Source organism: Indicator indicator, chromosome 5, assembly GCF_027791375.1.
Source record: "Indicator indicator isolate 239-I01 chromosome 5, UM_Iind_1.1, whole genome shotgun sequence".
In the NCBI taxonomy this organism is placed as follows: domain Eukaryota; kingdom Metazoa; phylum Chordata; class Aves; order Piciformes; family Indicatoridae; genus Indicator; species Indicator indicator.
This window is the reverse complement of record NC_072014.1, coordinates 24,581,556-24,598,201: the sequence shown is the minus strand read 5'-3', so window position 1 is coordinate 24,598,201 and position 16,646 is coordinate 24,581,556. Positions and strand designations below refer to the sequence as shown.

The 16,646-nt window shown below is 45.4% G+C and overlaps 2 protein-coding genes across 2 annotated transcripts in view; both read left to right on the top strand.

Moving 5' to 3' along the window:
• Positions 1-6,083, top strand: part of PSMD14 (proteasome 26S subunit, non-ATPase 14) — a 41,993-nt gene extending 35,910 nt beyond the window's left edge. The window contains exons 9-11 of the mRNA XM_054381022.1: positions 2,087-2,212; positions 3,413-3,475; positions 5,673-6,083. Of these exons, the coding sequence (XP_054236997.1) occupies positions 2,087-2,212; positions 3,413-3,475; positions 5,673-5,771 (288 nt within the window). The 3' untranslated portion in view covers positions 5,772-6,083. The remainder of the gene's footprint in view (positions 1-2,086; positions 2,213-3,412; positions 3,476-5,672) is intronic.
• A 4,167-nt stretch (positions 6,084-10,250) lies between these two features.
• TBR1 (T-box brain transcription factor 1) lies at positions 10,251-16,206 on the top strand. Its single transcript, XM_054381300.1, has 6 exons — positions 10,251-10,942; positions 11,334-11,488; positions 11,814-11,935; positions 12,311-12,469; positions 13,308-13,369; positions 15,363-16,206. Exons 1-6 carry the CDS (start codon positions 10,251-10,253, stop codon positions 16,204-16,206), a joined length of 2,034 nt encoding a protein of 677 aa, XP_054237275.1.
• Positions 16,207-16,646: the final 440 nt, after the last annotated feature.

Below are 16,646 nucleotides of genomic sequence, written 5' to 3'. Positions count from 1 at the left end.
TTTGACAACATTTTTGTCCAATTCTTTTATGGAATGTCCTCATGCTATTTTCTAACTTGAAACTTCACACAAAACATAAATTTTCAGTGATGAAACTGAAAGACATGCTAGCTGCCTTAGGTTTTCACAGGCTAGAATTCCTAAAGCTAGAAGACCATATTTTCCAAAATAGAATTGTATAGCCAAGTTGTCTTAGGTTTTTACTGTAATCACTTTAATAGAAAGTGCTTCCAGTTGGTATGAAGCTGCTGAGGTTTCACTGAATACAAGGAAGTAGCGATGTCCTGCATTTACACAAAAAAATACTGTTCATTTAGTGTTCATTTACAAATGTTCTGAGTTACTTCTGTATCAACTCAGTTACAAATAAGATCTAGGTTGACAGCCTCAATCAGGAAAAACAGCAGAAAGAATAAAATAGCTTATTTATCATCTGTAGAAGTTAATTCTTGAAAATCCAGGTTCTTTCCTGAGTTATACCTCTGTATGTTCATTGCTTTGTTGGGGTTATAAATTGATCTCAAGGAGTTGGGAGTTTACAATTAACTGGTCAGAATATTTTTCTCACTCAATTTGACTTTTAGAGGACTTGAAGTAATAAAAACCCCACCAATTTTTAATAATGGAAGACTATGCATTCTTAAAAGGATTTGTGAAATGCATAATCCCTTTTTAGGCTGGTATTACTTTCAGGACCTCATTGTTACTGAAAAGTAACTGATCCAACAAAACCAGCTCTCTCAGGTAATGTTAATGAAACTTTGAGAGGTCACTGTTTCCACTAAAACGCAACAGTGGCCAATACAGTCTTTTCTGAAGTTCAAATTGTCTATTTTCTTTAATGGCATTACATACTAGGTACCTTTACTAGTAGGAGCCTACTCTTGAGCGAGTTAGCTGCTGCTTCATAGAGTAACTCTATCTCCACACATTGTTCATAACACAGGTTCATATGTATTTCAAGTTCCCCCCATGGTGTTATGTCCATCTGTAGTAAGAAGAGTATATGCAAGAATACATGCTTCATGTATTAGATGAGGAGCCCGTCACACCAAACCATACTTTTACATTCCGGATAGCCTTTTTCAACTATCCATATGCGGAGTACCTCCTTCTGTCAGTAACGAAGGCCTTGGTCATACAAATTAGGACACAAGGCTTCAACTCTGTATGTTCCAAAGCTAGATTTCCTTTGAAGCTGTACACAGGATGAAACAGGCACTTTTTATTCAAGTTGTAGCAATTACAGGACTTGTGGGTTCTCAAAGATGCACTGTTTGCAAATTGAAGGCAAGCTGAAAACTGTTTGCTGAAAGGGTCCTCCCTACAGACCTTAAGTGTGCAGAAGATCCATAAGATATGCTTTCAATAGTCATCAAAATCAGGAAATTGTCTTTGTAGCTATTCCTTCACTCTTTCAAGAATTATATTAGAGTGTCAAATTAAACATAACAGGTATTTCTAATAGTTACTACACTTACTCTCATCAAAGCTCTGCATGACTTTATCAAGTTGTTTTTAGGGCTCCTTGTAGGAGGACAAACACACACAAGTCATGCTTTGGTTGTTTTAGAGGTTCACTTCTTTGCAACTGTGGAATGGCTTGCATAAAGTTCAGGATAATAAGTGAAGCCCAAATAACTACTTAATGTATTTAATCCAAGCATTAAAATATTTTTCAACTTCTGAGGCCAGAAGCTTGAACCATTCCTTATTTGGCAGCTAAAATATTCACCTTTCTGTTAGCTTTTCTACAATGCAGTTGTATGGTCTCAGTCTACAGGAACAAATTAAAAATTACAAAAACAAAAGCTAAGTATTCCTGTCCAATTAAATCTGACCCTGATTTCCATGCCTGCTTTTCATATTTAAGGTTCAAGATGTTTGATCTTCAAAAGCTTATGCAAAATCTGTCGTCTGCTGTAGCAGAATAGTTGATTATTATATTTCCTGGATTTAAACGTTGTAAGATCACCAAATTTTTATTACATTCTTAGTATTATAAGATGATTTTCTGTCAAAGAGATCTTCATAGTATTGTGGATTTATTTTACAATGAATGCTCTAAAGAGGTTTTGTTTTGCAGATGTTGCTGAATTTGCATAAGAAGAGTTGGATGGAAGGCTTGACACTTCAGGACTACAGCGAACATTGTAAACTCAATGAAACAGTGGTGAAGGAGATGTTAGAATTAGCTAAGAATTATAACAAGGTATTCATATCATATGATAGTATAACTGTGGCTGTGTTTATGAAGTGAAGAAATTAATTGCTTAATTTCAGACATAAGTTGAATATCACAGGTTTTATTCAGAAAGACTTGTAAAGGACTAAGCTATAAGAACAAAGCAAATATTGCAGGAACTCTTGGATCTTGGTGGTTACTTGATTTCTATAATCTGTTTTTGGCAAAGAGTCTTGTAGGATTTGATAATTTAGGCACAAATGTGTTTTTAATAGCCTTGTGGAGAATATTTCTTACTAACCATCTATGTGTCGTTTCTACAGGCAGTTGCCTATTAGCTCTTCAGGCTTTGCCGCCTGACTTTTTCCCCTAAACTAGCAAAGCATTTCAAATTTTGCTTTGAAATGTGAGTAATGACATCAATTTTGTATTCTTGCTTAGTGAAGAGAATATAAGATTCCTGTAGACAAAATAAGCAGTTGATTGTGTTCTTCATGCCTTCAGTCAAGGACTACTTGACCACTAGAGCAGAATAAAAATTATTTATTTGTATCATTCCAGTAGATATATGGTAAGTATTTAGAACGTGGTCTAAAGCCCAATTCAATGTTCTTTTTAGATTTAAAAAAAATTAGTGGTGTAAGAAAGAGGAATCACAGTTATTTGTGCTGTTTTAATACTGCCACTTACACTTAGAAATATGTTTTATAAATACTAGATCTCAACAAGCACTCTGAGTAGTAAGCATGTCAGTCATTCCTGATGAGGGCTATTCTTTTAACTGCTTAGAAGTCCTTAAAACCAAAATTCACTATTACATTCACTAGTTAAGTTAGTGGATTTACTTTATACAGCTACAGTTTGGAGGCAACAGAATATTATACAAATGTATGAAAATATGTGACTATAAACTGTAAAAAATTTATTGAGATCAAACCTTCAGCAGTTGAAAGTAAGTTTTATATAAGTAACATTATTTTTTGTTCTGCTTTAGTAGTTTAACTATCTCCAGCTATCTTTAACTATTGATACCACTCATGAGTATTTGCCTTGATCTTTTGCACTAACACTTAGCAATTAGAACCATGGCTATTTGCTTTTTTTACCACCCACCCCACACCTTTTTTTTTTTTTTTAATAAAGCAAATTATATTTTGAGGATCTTGTGGCTTGGGGAAAAAGTAAATGAAATCTGAAACGGTGACCTTTTCTGTGTTTCTTTCACAGGCTGTTGAAGAAGAAGATAAGATGACACCTGAACAGCTGGCAATAAAAAATGTTGGCAAGCAGGTGAGGTGTGATGAATTAGAGTGAGGTGGAATGATATGCTTCGTTCATTCTAAATATTAATTTTTTTACATGTGCATAGGTGACTTTAGTTCTACATGCAAGATATTCTCCACACTCCCAAGCAATGAATTTAGTTTTGTTGAAGATTGTTGTGTAAGGATCACAGCTTGTGACTAGAGTAATCAGCAGAATATCTGCAAGTTGTGTTCTATATGCATTTCTGTTCCATGCAGAGGAGCAGTGCTGAGATTTGGTAGGTTCTTTTCTTTTTTCTTTTTTTCTGTAAACTTCTTTCCAAGAAGAGGTATAAAAATACCCAAGTCTGTGTCAGAGAGGCCAAAATTGTGGAGACTTTTAAAAAATAGTAATAACTGAAAAATAGTGGGAGTGTTGTTTATATATTATTATGGCTAATGAGCTCACCCCTGCCCTCAGTTCATGAGCACTGTCAGTGCTGAGCTTAAATATGTATGTATGCAGGTAAGCTGCTTTGCTTCCTATTTCTTGTGAAGGAGAACAGTTTAGAACCATAGCTGAAACTGAAAACACCCATCAATTAATTCCATCACTTGGCAATATCAAGGTAGAATGTTACAGAAGACAACAGAAAACTATTTCTACAGTTGATTTCAACATAAAGGTTGAGGAAATGTGCCTTGGTGAGGGAGAGGAGAGCAAAACAAGTTTGTATGAAGTTCTGTTCAAATTCACAAGGGGCAATGGAAACAAGAAATAGCTTTAAAAATATCCAGTATGTCCTTAAAGAACCAGTATTTGTTGTATTGCTGGTAGTAATAGAAGAATTTAAAGGATTCTGGATTGCTCTTACATGTCAGCTAGCAGCTGTGTCATAACACATCTGCAGTGTTCTTCAGTCACTCGTGTATTTCTGAGGCATTTAGAACAATGGTGTTTGTGCACACCTACACATAGATAAATATATATACAAAATAAAGCATGTAAGAAGGGCTGTATTTTAAGAGCTATGATGTCATCTCAAAGAGAACCTGAGCTTCACTAGTTGTTTAAATCGTTATGCATACAGAAAAAAGAAATATTTTGATACAGTTCTTTAAAAAGAAAATATTTTTTCCTGATAAAACTATTGTTTTCTTTAAATTACAAAATGGTTCAGTTAAGTAATTTCCATGTGTTGTTTTTTTAATGCAATTTTTATGAAAAGCTTTGTAAACAACAAGCTGCACACAATAGGGATATTATTTTATTAGGTTTCACAATTTGCTAGGAACAGAGAGAATATTGGAGAACTGTATGATCTCTGAAAATGAGTTAAGAAGGACATCTCACACAGATTGTCTGGTATACTTTTATTTAAATTTAGATGGGTTCACTAGATTTTGACAGTAATCCATTTTTTAAAAAAAGCTAAAATTCCCACACTATTGTCTTCCATATTTCGATTCCTTTACACACAAAAATGCTACAATAATACTACAGTGAAGTTTAGAGATGTTTTTTAAATGTGCCTGGTAATTTTGTACTATTTGGAGGTGAATTACTTAATTCTGAAACCGAAGAAGTACGTGAGTATAGTTTTCAAACAGACATAATCTTACTGTTCTATTCAGATGCCCACAAAAATGCCTACATTGATTGAGTAAGAGTGTGTGGGGATGTGTATTTTCAAAATACTACTTAGGCTTAGCCTAATGTTCCATTTTTCAGAACGTTTGAACATAGCATTGTGCATTTTTCTATTTTTTCAATGGGTAAAAAATACACTAATTTTCTTGCAGTCAACACAACCATTCAAAGACTGTGTTAGATCATGCTTGAATCTCTAAAGGATTAGAACACACATTTGTACAAAGGTCTGAAAACAAACTGCAGTGTACCAGAACTAAGATTAAAATATTTGCCTTAGTGAGATGTATAGTAAATTCCATACACGTTGTGTGATGTCTTTCAAAACTCGCAACTGTCATGGTTCTTTTTCAGATGCTGGGAGGAAATTTACTTCCTAAATCTATCCTCAACTTACTTGAGTGATAGTATGGGCTAATAAAATCATACCCATGGAAATTCAGTCACTTACTAGGTCTTGGTAGAGTGGAAAGTTTAGGAACATAACTGACCTATGTTCCTTAACTCACAATCATCTTAAATAGACCTGAAGAAAATGAAATCATTCAGAGATGTTTCAGTCCTTTCTCTCATGGCATCCTTTGTATTTCAGGACCCCAAACGTCATTTAGAAGAGCATGTGGATGTGCTGATGACCTCAAATATTGTCCAGTGTTTAGCTGCTATGTTGGATACAGTTGTATTTAAATAACCCATTTTACTGTTTGTGATGCTATGTATATTTGTTTATTTTTTTTTATACTCACAAACCAGGGACTGTTGAGGCTGTATTTGATTAAACTGAGACATCTGACTTAATTCACGGTGTAAGTGCAGCACTAAAACACCTTTCAGTCTCTTAATTGTGAGTTACTTCAGTTTCTATGTCAGAGTCTTTACAGATTCCAAATCATTCAAGAACACAATGTGGGGCAAAAATGTATTACATTTTCATTTAATATTGGGGGTGGGGGAATCAGTAGTACATATATATATTGATTGTTGCAACATAATAAATACATTTACAAACCTGTCTTCATTTCTGGAAGGCCTTTTTTGAAAAAGGATGGTGGGAATCAACAGTGTAGGTAAGTGTTGGTAAAGGTTTACTTCTACCCACTGTAAAACTACTGAGATACTGATTGCGAGGACAGCAAAAATTTGGCTCTCACTGATCACCAGATAGTTTCAGTAAGATTAAAAAAAAGCAACTAATTGTGGTAGTGCTGAATTCTGAGGACATACATAAATGAAAATGCTGAAAATTCTCCTGCTAGCTCCCTTTCAGAATTACTGAAATCCCAATATCCACAGAAACAGCTGACCTTAAGAAAATTAATTCATTTATGCTGGTAACTGAATCATACAACTCTCACAAGTGGTGTCATAAATAGCAGTATTCTGAGAATAAACACTAAAGTGATAGAGGCTGTTCTAGGTTATATGAACCCTCCCTCCTGTGAAGGAGAAGGTACTTAAGACATCCATGCATATAAATATATGGAAGGAGTCTCACCTGGATTATGACACTTAAAAACCATTTCCAATGGCTAGGGAGGAAAACTTGCAGGAACACAGGTGGTTTGTCTGCTTGGTTTTAAGCAAAGTCAAATAACTGGGTTTGCTGATTGACACTTTGGGTTTGGGGCAGAGGGCTGGTTGAGGTTTTTAAGTATTGGATGACACTGAGGCTGATTTGATTCTTTTTATCTGGACAGAAATGATTTCTTTCTGTGTCATTCACAATATTTTGTTTACTGGATTTTTTTTTTTTAAGAATAAAATTGTGCCAGGCAAGTATTTTAAAACTAGATATATTCTTTTGTGTTGAAGATTATTTTTAAAATATATGATATCTTACTTGTGTAGGAAAGAAATAGCCCATAAAATTGTCTGAAATTCCACTTTGTGCCCAGTAATTTTCTGTTTACTTATTCATTGCCATTTGAAGGTTTTTCTTTTGTTTGGAATTTATTTAGGCCTTTTAATTTACTATTTTAAAATAACTCTCTCTCAAAATATATTTAGCATGCACTTACTTCAGAGGGAAACATGCAGATTTTTGCAGCTGCCCTCCTTATGGCCCTCCCTCTGCCCCCACAGTAGGCAGTAGAATATCAGACAGGAAAAATGGAGATGTACCAAACCACATTTGCCTGCATATAGTTAGGTGGAAGTGCTTTCTGTTGATTCGCACTAAAAACCTGCATGTCATCAAGAAAGGCTGTATTTTGGGCCTTGCCCCAGGGTGAGATGGGGCAGGAGCTGATTGGGGCACCTGCCCTGGTGCTCATCTTCCAACCGGGCTCTACATCCCTGCCGCTACCTACTCCCACACGCACGTGTAATGCCACGAGGGAGACATAGTTTGGCAGGTCGTGGGTAACATGGCACTGCAGAACAGGAGAGGAGCTATCGCAGTGCTGCAGTGTATACATGTGTGAAAGGCCGGTGTAAGCAGGGAGGTAAACCAGCAAGTTTTGCATATTCTAAATTAATTTTGACAAATGTACATCTTGCAGAGGGTAGCTGAAGGGAATCAGCTAGAGATGCAGATCTCCTGTAGCATGAACTTGTGCTGTGGTACCCTGTGTTCTATCCACTTAGTGTGACTTGGAGGCACAATTTTCCTTTTACTAAGATGTTTCATGAATAAACAAATGGCTGGTTTTTGGGGCATCTTGCCTCATTTTTGTCTAGTGCTTTAGGAGTTACACAGAGGATTTGGAAGAATGTGTGCATGCAGTAACCTGAAAAGCAGCAGTCCATATACCATCTTGGAGGAAGAAAGAGGTTTTGAAGCTGCCACCTTCTGAGCCTCCAGCCACAATGGAGCAGACCTTCATTAGCAGCTTGACCCCTCGTCACTTGTCACCATGAAGGATAGACATATTGTATTAGCAAACCTCTCTTTCTTTCTATGACGATTCTGTAACACCACCTGCCATTTCATATCCCCCTATTATACCAGTTTAGGAGTGGTGCACTGAAGGTTTTTGGCATATATTAGCACTTCCATGTGATTGGCAGTATACCACGGAATTCATTGCAGCTCTGCATCTATATGGGTGTAGCTCTGTAATTCAGGGCAACGTTTCGCAGGGCTTATCTGCATTTTGACCCATCTCCTGCCTGTGAAGTCTATTACCTTTCCGTTGGTTTCAGGCAGTGAAAGGGAAGGGGCTGAGCACACTGGTGAAACTTGTCAGAAAGTTAGAACTGGTACTCATAAAACTATTTTCTTAGTATGGAAAAGAGAAAGTGGAGTATGGAAAGTTGCAGGTGATATACTACCCAACTGTGAGTAAAACCATAAACTGGTTGCTTTTTTGCTCAGAAGTTATTTTATTAGAATAATTTCCTTGCAGAGAATGTTGGCTTCTATGAAATTCCAAATAACTGAACTAGCTCAGTTAAGCAACAGAAAAATCAATGGCCCTAGGATTTGAGAGCATTGAAATACATGTTCTGACAAAACATCATCGTTCCAGTCTTCTCTGGCTATGAGTTTGCAAAGTTTCAGCCTGGCTTCAGCTCATTATTTGATGGTCTTGGGTTTATTATGCCAATTTTAAGCCAGCTGGTGCTGTCACCTAGGAAGGGATATAGTCTGTAAAATACCTGAAGTCCAAACTGCTAATGGAAGAGTGAGGTCCTCCGTGGGCAGAAACCAAATAAACAAACAAAACCCCCAACAACAACAAAACGGTGCTTTTAAGACCTTAGAAGCTTGTTTAAGAAAGGAGATTGATGCTTGGCAGAGGCTGGATGGTAGGAGAGTGCCCTGAACTATTCAGGCGCATCTTCTCGTCTTGGAGCATCCTGTTTTCAGTTAGCCCAAGGCTCAAAGGGGGACACACTGGGGGATCTGCCGGCCAATCCCTCCTGTTAACAGGGTATCTCGGCGGGTGGCCGCAGCCACTTTCCCGAAGGTGCGCGGGCTTCGCCCTCGCCTGGCCGCACTCAGCCCCCGCGGGTGGGCACTCCGCGGCCGCCGCTCTCCGCCCGGGATCGGGGCTATAGGTTGTCCAGGCCCGCGGACGTTGCGGAGCCGCCCTCGGAGTTGCTCTCCGCTCCTGAGCCTATCGTTCGGGCCGCGCCGCCGCCAAGAGAGGCAGCTGCTCCTGACCAACCTTGTAAAAAAACCTCTCTCCACTCCTAGCGCTGTCGGTGGGACCGAGGCACGGAGGGATGGCAGGCATCGAGGGGAAAGAAATCTGGAGCCGGAGGGATGGATGGATGGATGCCTTCCACGCTGGTTTGCTGATAATCTCCGACATTACGGCTCCCAGATGAAATATTTATTTACTAAAGAACTCGTAAACATCGCAGCAAACACATTAGGGCACTTCGGCTTGCGGAGCTTATGATTATTTCAGAACTTAAAAGAGATGATACGCGGCCGCTGTCAGGAGAGACGGAGGGTGTATTCTCCCCCGCGAAGCAGGCACGGGTGGGAAGGGGTGGGGGCGTTGTGCGGGGGGCAGTGTGTAGGGGGTCGCTCGCAGGAGCTGCTGGGGAGAGAGGGGCTGTGCGCCCCGAAAGAAGGCAAATCGTGGGGGCGAGCCGAGGGCAGCGGCCGCCCAGCCCAGCGTTCCCCTCCCAGCCGGCCCTCGAAGGCCCCAGCAGCCGGTCTCCTCGCTGACACACAAAGGCGGGGTACACGCGTACAATATTTGGGGAAGCGCAGGGGGTTTTGATTTATTTTTTTCCATCCGTAGTAAAAGAAAAAAAAATGCTAGAAAGGTCACATAATAATGAGTTCTTATAGCAAACACATTCTTCCCTTCCCCCTTCCCCTTCCTTCTATCTCACAATAAAATCATCTCCTTCAATTTGCCATGATCGTCGCGACCAGAAGCCAGGTGATTATCCTAATTAATGTCTATCTAATTAAATTACTGTCAGCGGTTAACCAATGGCAGCAGCCGTTTCATCCTCTCCACAAGCAGCAAGATCAAAAGTGAGTCTTTCCTGATTGCTGCATAGTGTCAATTGGCCAATCTCTTCTCCCAAGGAAAAAAAAAAAAAAAAAAAAAAAAAAAAAAAAAAAAGTAAACCAAACGTTTGGGAAGCATTTGGCGGATGAAGTGCTTTCTGTCTAGTGAGGGTCCCAGAATGTCTAGCTTCTGATACTAAGGAGCCCTTTCAGATCCAGGGACTGAAGGGTTATTACTGTGGTGCTAGAGCTATGCAGCTGGAGCATTGTCTTTCTCCCTCTATCATGCTCTCCAAGAAATTTCTCAATGTGAGCAGCAGTTACCCACATGCAGGCGGATCTGAGCTTGCCTTGCATGATCATCCCATTATCTCGACCACTGACAACCTGGAGAGAAGTTCACCTTTGAAAAAAATTACCAGGGGGATGACGAATCAGTCAGATACAGACAATTTTCCTGACTCCAAGGACACACCAGGGGACGTCCAGAGAAATAAACTCTCTCCCGTCTTGGACGGGGTCTCTGAGCTTCGTCACAGTTTCGATGGATCTGCTGCAGATCGCTATCTGCTCTCTCAGTCCAGCCAGCCCCAGTCTGCTGCCTCTGCTCCTAGTACCATGTTCCCTTACCCCAGCCAGCATGGACCTGCTCACCCAGCTTTCTCCATCGCCAGCCCCAGCCGCTACATGGCTCACCATCCTGTGATCACCAACGGAGCTTATAACAGCCTTCTGTCCAACTCTTCTCCACAAGGCTACCCCGCGGCGGGCTACCCTTACCCCCAGCAGTATGGCCATTCCTACCAAGGGGCACCTTTCTACCAGTTCTCCTCCACCCAGCCGGGGCTAGTTCCCGGCAAGGCTCAGGTCTACCTGTGCAACAGGCCACTCTGGCTGAAATTTCACCGGCACCAGACGGAGATGATCATCACGAAGCAGGGGAGGTAAGCCAAAGCGCGAACCCTCGCCGGGTGTTGGGGCTGAGCCGCCGGGCACCGCCGGAGGAGCCGCCTGGAGCCTCCGCCGCCCCGGGGGAGCCGTCCGCTGCCGGGGCCCCTGCGCTGGGCGCCGGGAGCGTCAGTGCCAGTCCCTACCGGGGCAGCCCTCCCTGCCTCCCCACAGGTCCCTGTGCCTGCTGCCCTCATCCCGTCCCTGCGGAAAGCTCGACGTTTCGGGGAGGGAGTTTCTTTTGATTTTTATTTCCCGGTCGCTACCGGGAGCCGTAAGGATAAAGCACAACGGGATGGTTTCTCAGCGTCTGCCTGTCGCTGCCGGTGGCTTGCCTTCCTTTTTCTCTTTTTTTTCTTTTTTTTTTTTCCCTTTCCTTTTTTATAGGCGCATGTTCCCTTTCCTAAGTTTTAATATTTCTGGTCTCGACCCCACGGCTCACTACAATATTTTTGTGGATGTAATTTTGGCGGATCCCAACCACTGGAGATTTCAGGGAGGCAAATGGGTTCCTTGCGGCAAGGCGGACACCAATGTACAAGGCAAGTTCCTGCAATTAACACTTTTCCCGACACATATGTAGGTGAGAATGATTAATTAAAGCCTTTGTGGACTGGCTCTGGCAACTTTTTAAAGGAGAATGGTCCAATGATGCTTTTTTAAAAAAAAAAAGGAGGGTGGAGGAGAAAGTAAGACGTATTCAGAAAACATTGTTTTAATCCTTTTCGACTAAAATGAAGCAATTTCGGCAGTAAAATACTGCTAACTTGAACGGGGTCCTTCTGTCTCGTGTGCTGCTGCACAGAGGCAGAACCGGGGTATACGTGGGAACCGTGATGTGATTGTGGCTTTTGTCGTTTTGCTTAGGAAACCGGGTGTACATGCACCCCGACTCTCCCAACACGGGAGCCCATTGGATGCGCCAGGAAATCTCCTTTGGGAAACTAAAACTTACAAACAATAAAGGAGCATCGAACAACAACGGGCAGGTCAGTGGGGGAAATGCAGACACTCTGCCGGACTTAATTTTAATTGCTTCAGGCAAAATCCTGCCGCTTCCGAAAGGACGTGTGATTTTTTTGGTTGCTGTTATTTTTTTCTTTTTTAATCGTCGCGTTAGGTGAAAAAAAAAAAAAGGTTAGTAGTGGTGGTGGAGGAAAGCCCTCCCGTTTGTGATGGGCCTCCTCGACCCAAAGCGCGTTGCCTAGACTGACATCTCTGCCCAACGTGGCCGCGGAAGCCCGCGACAGTCCCGGAGAGGAGGCCGGGGTCCTGCCGCCCGCAGGCATCGCTCTCCCAGTTCTTGTCGCTCTAATTTCCTCCTTTTTCCGCGGCCCCCTTCCTCTTCTTCCTCTGCTTGACAGATGGTGGTTTTGCAGTCCCTCCACAAGTACCAGCCCCGCTTGCATGTGGTGGAGGTGAACGAAGACGGCACAGAGGATACCAACCAGCCGGGCAGAGTGCAGACCTTCACCTTTCCCGAGACCCAGTTCATAGCAGTCACCGCCTACCAAAACACTGATGTAAAGAGCTCCCTGGTCTATTGCGCTTACGGTCCCTCGCGTTCTCCGCAGTGCCCCCCACAAAGGCCGGTGCGGCCCGGATGCTGCACTCCCCCACCCCCGGGCGATAAGGCTCCCTATCTCCCGCTCCATGCCCTTCTGTTCTGGCCGAGCCTGACGAACCCCGATCGCGCATAGAGCCACCCGCGCCACCCTGCGTTTGCCCCAGAGCGCCGGACCCGGTCACGCAGCAATCGTGCCGGTGGCGGTGCCGCTACGCCTGGAGCTGGGCGTTCAGGAAACGCGTTTGTCTTTCATTCGCAAGCAGCTCAGTTAGCTGTTAAACTGTCATCTTGAGCTGCAAATCTGTAAAGATCAGTTAACAACCTCATTGATTGCGCCGGGGGTGACGGAGCAACTTCCTCAAATTAAAAGCTCGTTAATGCTTGGCTACGTTTAGGAGTGGTCTGGCTTTACTATAGCCTGGTGCCCCCTTTTCAAATGACATATGTTCAGTCCACATCCTTGCTTTCATTATTTTGCTCGATGCAAATGTAAACTCTCAGCTACTGTTCTGCGGTACGTTTTGTCGAATTTCTGGATTTTAATATATTAATACCTATGCAGTAGCAATATGGGTCTCAAAACAGGGGCCAAACACTAAATTTTATCGTACTTTTTACAATGAACTAAATCTTAAAATTAGACTGTGTTATCTATACACACGCCAAATCTTTATTTTTCATGTTTTGAAGGCAATTTGACCGAGTAAAGCTTGATTCTTTTTTAAATGTGTTGGCTCAGCAGGATATATTTTTCAGGCTTTCACAACGTGCGCTCTGCTCCTCTCCTTCTCTAGATCACACAGCTGAAAATAGATCACAACCCTTTCGCAAAAGGCTTCCGCGACAATTATGACACGTAAGTAAAGCGGTTTTTACTACCCTTCTGCCGGCTGCACATACATGTCAAAGAGGGACGCTTTAGGATGCGAGTTGGCTTCATTTCACATTGAAATGTGTCACGTCAGGCTTTTCCAGAGCCCTCCGGGAGGGAGGTACGCATAAGCTCTCCCGGTGAGGCGTCGGAACGGCCGACCTTGCGGCTGGACTCAGCGCAGCCCTGCGTAGCCCGCGGCCACTTCCGCGCCCGGGGCCGCGCTACCCACGCCTGAGCCCGCACCTTGCTCCAGCACTCGCGGCGGGTTTCCGGGCACGCTTCTGTGCGCCCCGTTCCAAGTTTCCGCGCATGGGCGCCGGCAGACGCACCCGCACGACCCGCCGGGTTTGCACAGTCCCGAGGTCCAGACAGCCGGTGTTCAGAGAGTGGTTTCTTTGCCTCGTTTTGTTCTTCTACGGGCATGGATTTTTTTTTTTTTTTTTTTTTTTTTACCCTCTACCTTCTGGATGGAGATAAAGCCTCCCAAGTTGAACCGCGGTTTGTCCCCTCTGCCCGTCTGCTTCGGCCCGTTCCTAGGCATGGCCGTTTGATTCATCAGGCCGTGCCCCCGCGGGAGCTGCCGCCGGTGCCACCGCTTTTCTCGGCACTCGGGAGCGGAACAGGGACATCCCAGCAAGCGATGACCCCTCTGCCCGGCCCAGGCCGGGCCAGCCCGGGTGGCGAGCACAAGGCGGCCCACACGTCTGAAGGGTGGGCGGCTTTGGAGTTCACCTTTCCCGCTGCAAGCCATGGGTCTGCGGTACGTGACTCCGACTTTAAGAGGTGAAACCTCATTTTTTCACTCTAAACTGCGTCGGGGAGCGGCCTACCTTGTGGAGCGCGGAGCGCCTAAGCCCGCACGTGTCTTCAGCGTCTGCTTAAGCTTCCCTCAGCTCTGACAGCGGACCCGCATCCTCCAGTAGCAGTTTCCCAGGGTGGAAACGACGCCTAGGCCTGAACTAGTGTGAGAGGGGTTCGGGGCCGATTACAGGCTCTCCCTCAAGGGCTGGGGTCGCGGTGGCTGTGGCGGAAGAGCCAAGACACCGGCGGGAAGGTGAACTTAAGTCCTTGATGCCAGAGAGGGGGGCAGCCGTGGCTGCCTGCGCTTCTGGGCGCCCTGCGAGGAAGATGAGCAGCTTTTGGAAAGGTTGCGTGGCCTTCGCCCCCAGCCACAACTGCTTTTCTCTTTTTAATAGGAAAAAAACTTTTATAGGGCGTCACTTGAAAGGAGACAGGGGGAGGGGGATGCTTCAATGTTGTCTAGCACGTTGAATTTGTTTAAGGGCCAAGTTTATTTTGGATAAGAAATTCCAGGAGGCGTGGAGGGTTAATTAAAGCACAGTTTTAGCCTGAATTAAATACAGATAGTAGTTATTCATCCATTAAAGTTTTTATAATCGCAAATTGCAGCCCAGCATGGGAGAATTATATATAGGCCATGCAGGGAACGCTGGATGTGTCTGTCTTTATATTTTCTACAGTAGGTGTTTAAAGATTAGCTTAATTTACAGTCGGTAAAATGTTGATGGTTCGTCTATGACTCCCAATAATAAGTGTTAAACAGCCGATATAATTCCTTAGTCTGCCATTCATGCTGTTAGCGCAAAATGAAGGGGTTGCCTGTTGCTCATACGGCGGGACTGGTCAATGTGTCACCGCGCGAGATTTGACGCCGGTGGGATGCTGGGCTCGAACCGGAGCAAGAGATCCCTGCCCCGTCAATGAAGGGCCAACCGTTGCTCCGTATTTGTTCTCCATGCTTCTCCCCATCCTCTGCCTTCCCGGTTAAGGCCCTCGGCGCTCCTGGCGCCGGAGGAGGCCGAGCCCAGAGGGGAGCGCAGGCTGCAGGCAGGGCAGGAGAGCGGTAGGGAGGCGACGGTGCCGTCCCTCTGAGGGCTGCGGCCGGCCGCGTTCTGCGCCAAGAAGGGCGCCGGGCAGTGGCGGACACCCAGCTCTCTTCCCTTCTCTTGGGCAGGATCTACACGGGTTGCGACATGGATCGGCTGACGCCTTCCCCCAACGACTCGCCCCGCTCGCAGATCGTGCCCGGGGCCCGCTACGCCATGGCCGGCTCCTTCCTTCAAGACCAGTTTGTGAGTAACTACGCCAAGTCCCGCTTCCACCCCGGGGCAGGAGCCGGCCCGGGGCCCGGCGCCGACCGCAGCGTGCCCCACACCAACGGGCTGCTCTCCCCACAGCAAGCCGAGGACCCGGGGGCCCCCTCGCCGCAACGCTGGTTCGTCGCCCCCGCCAACAACCGCCTCGATTTCGCCGCTTCCGCCTACGACACGGCTACCGACTTCGCCGGCAACGCTGCCACGCTGCTTTCCTACGCGGCCGCCGGCGTCAAGGCGTTGCCACTGCAGGCGGCAGGCTGCGCCGGGCGGCCGCTGGGCTACTACGCTGACCCCTCGGGCTGGGGGGCCCGCAGCCCTCCGCAGTACTGCAGCAAATCGGGCTCCGTGCTCTCTTGCTGGCCTAACAGCGCGGCGGCGGCGCGCATGGCCGCTGGCAACCCCTACCTGGGGGAGGAGGCGGAGAGCCTGGCCCCCGAGCGGTCCCCCTTGCCGGGCGCCGAGGACTCCAAGCCCAAAGATTTGTCCGATTCCAGCTGGATCGAGACGCCGTCGTCCATTAAGTCCATCGACTCCACCGATTCTGGGATTTACGAGCAGGCTAAAAGGAGGCGGATCTCTCCCTCGGACACCCCGGTGTCCGAGAGCTCCTCGCCCCTTAAGAGCGAGGTGCTCACTCAGCGGGACTGCGAAAAGACTTGCGCCAAGGACATCGGCTACTACGGCTTCTATTCGCACAGCTAGGCGCGGCCCGTCCGGCACTGCCGTCCTTTTGCACAATAACTCCTCCGCGTTAGCGCACTGACCCCCGCCCCTAGCTGCCCCATCCGTAGCCCCGGCCCCGGCCCCGGCCCCGGCTCCGGCCCCGTGGGGCCCGGCGGGCAGGCAGGGAGGGAGCCAGAGCCGCGGCTGCCGCCACCGGCCCCCGTTCCGCTCCCCGCGGGCGCGCCGGGGTCGCGGGGTGCACGGCCGCTCCCAAACCCACTGATAAGTAGGATGCTTAGACTATTAAACCGTACAGCGCTTCCTTTCTTTTATTACGGATGGTTACTAGGGGATAACAGTGGGGGAAAAAGAGCCTGTGAAATGCCTGTACATAGTGTTTAATTTATTGTAACCGGTTACTTTTCTTTGGTTCTGTTTATTTATTATTTGTTTGGATTTTTTTTGGGTTTTGTTTAATT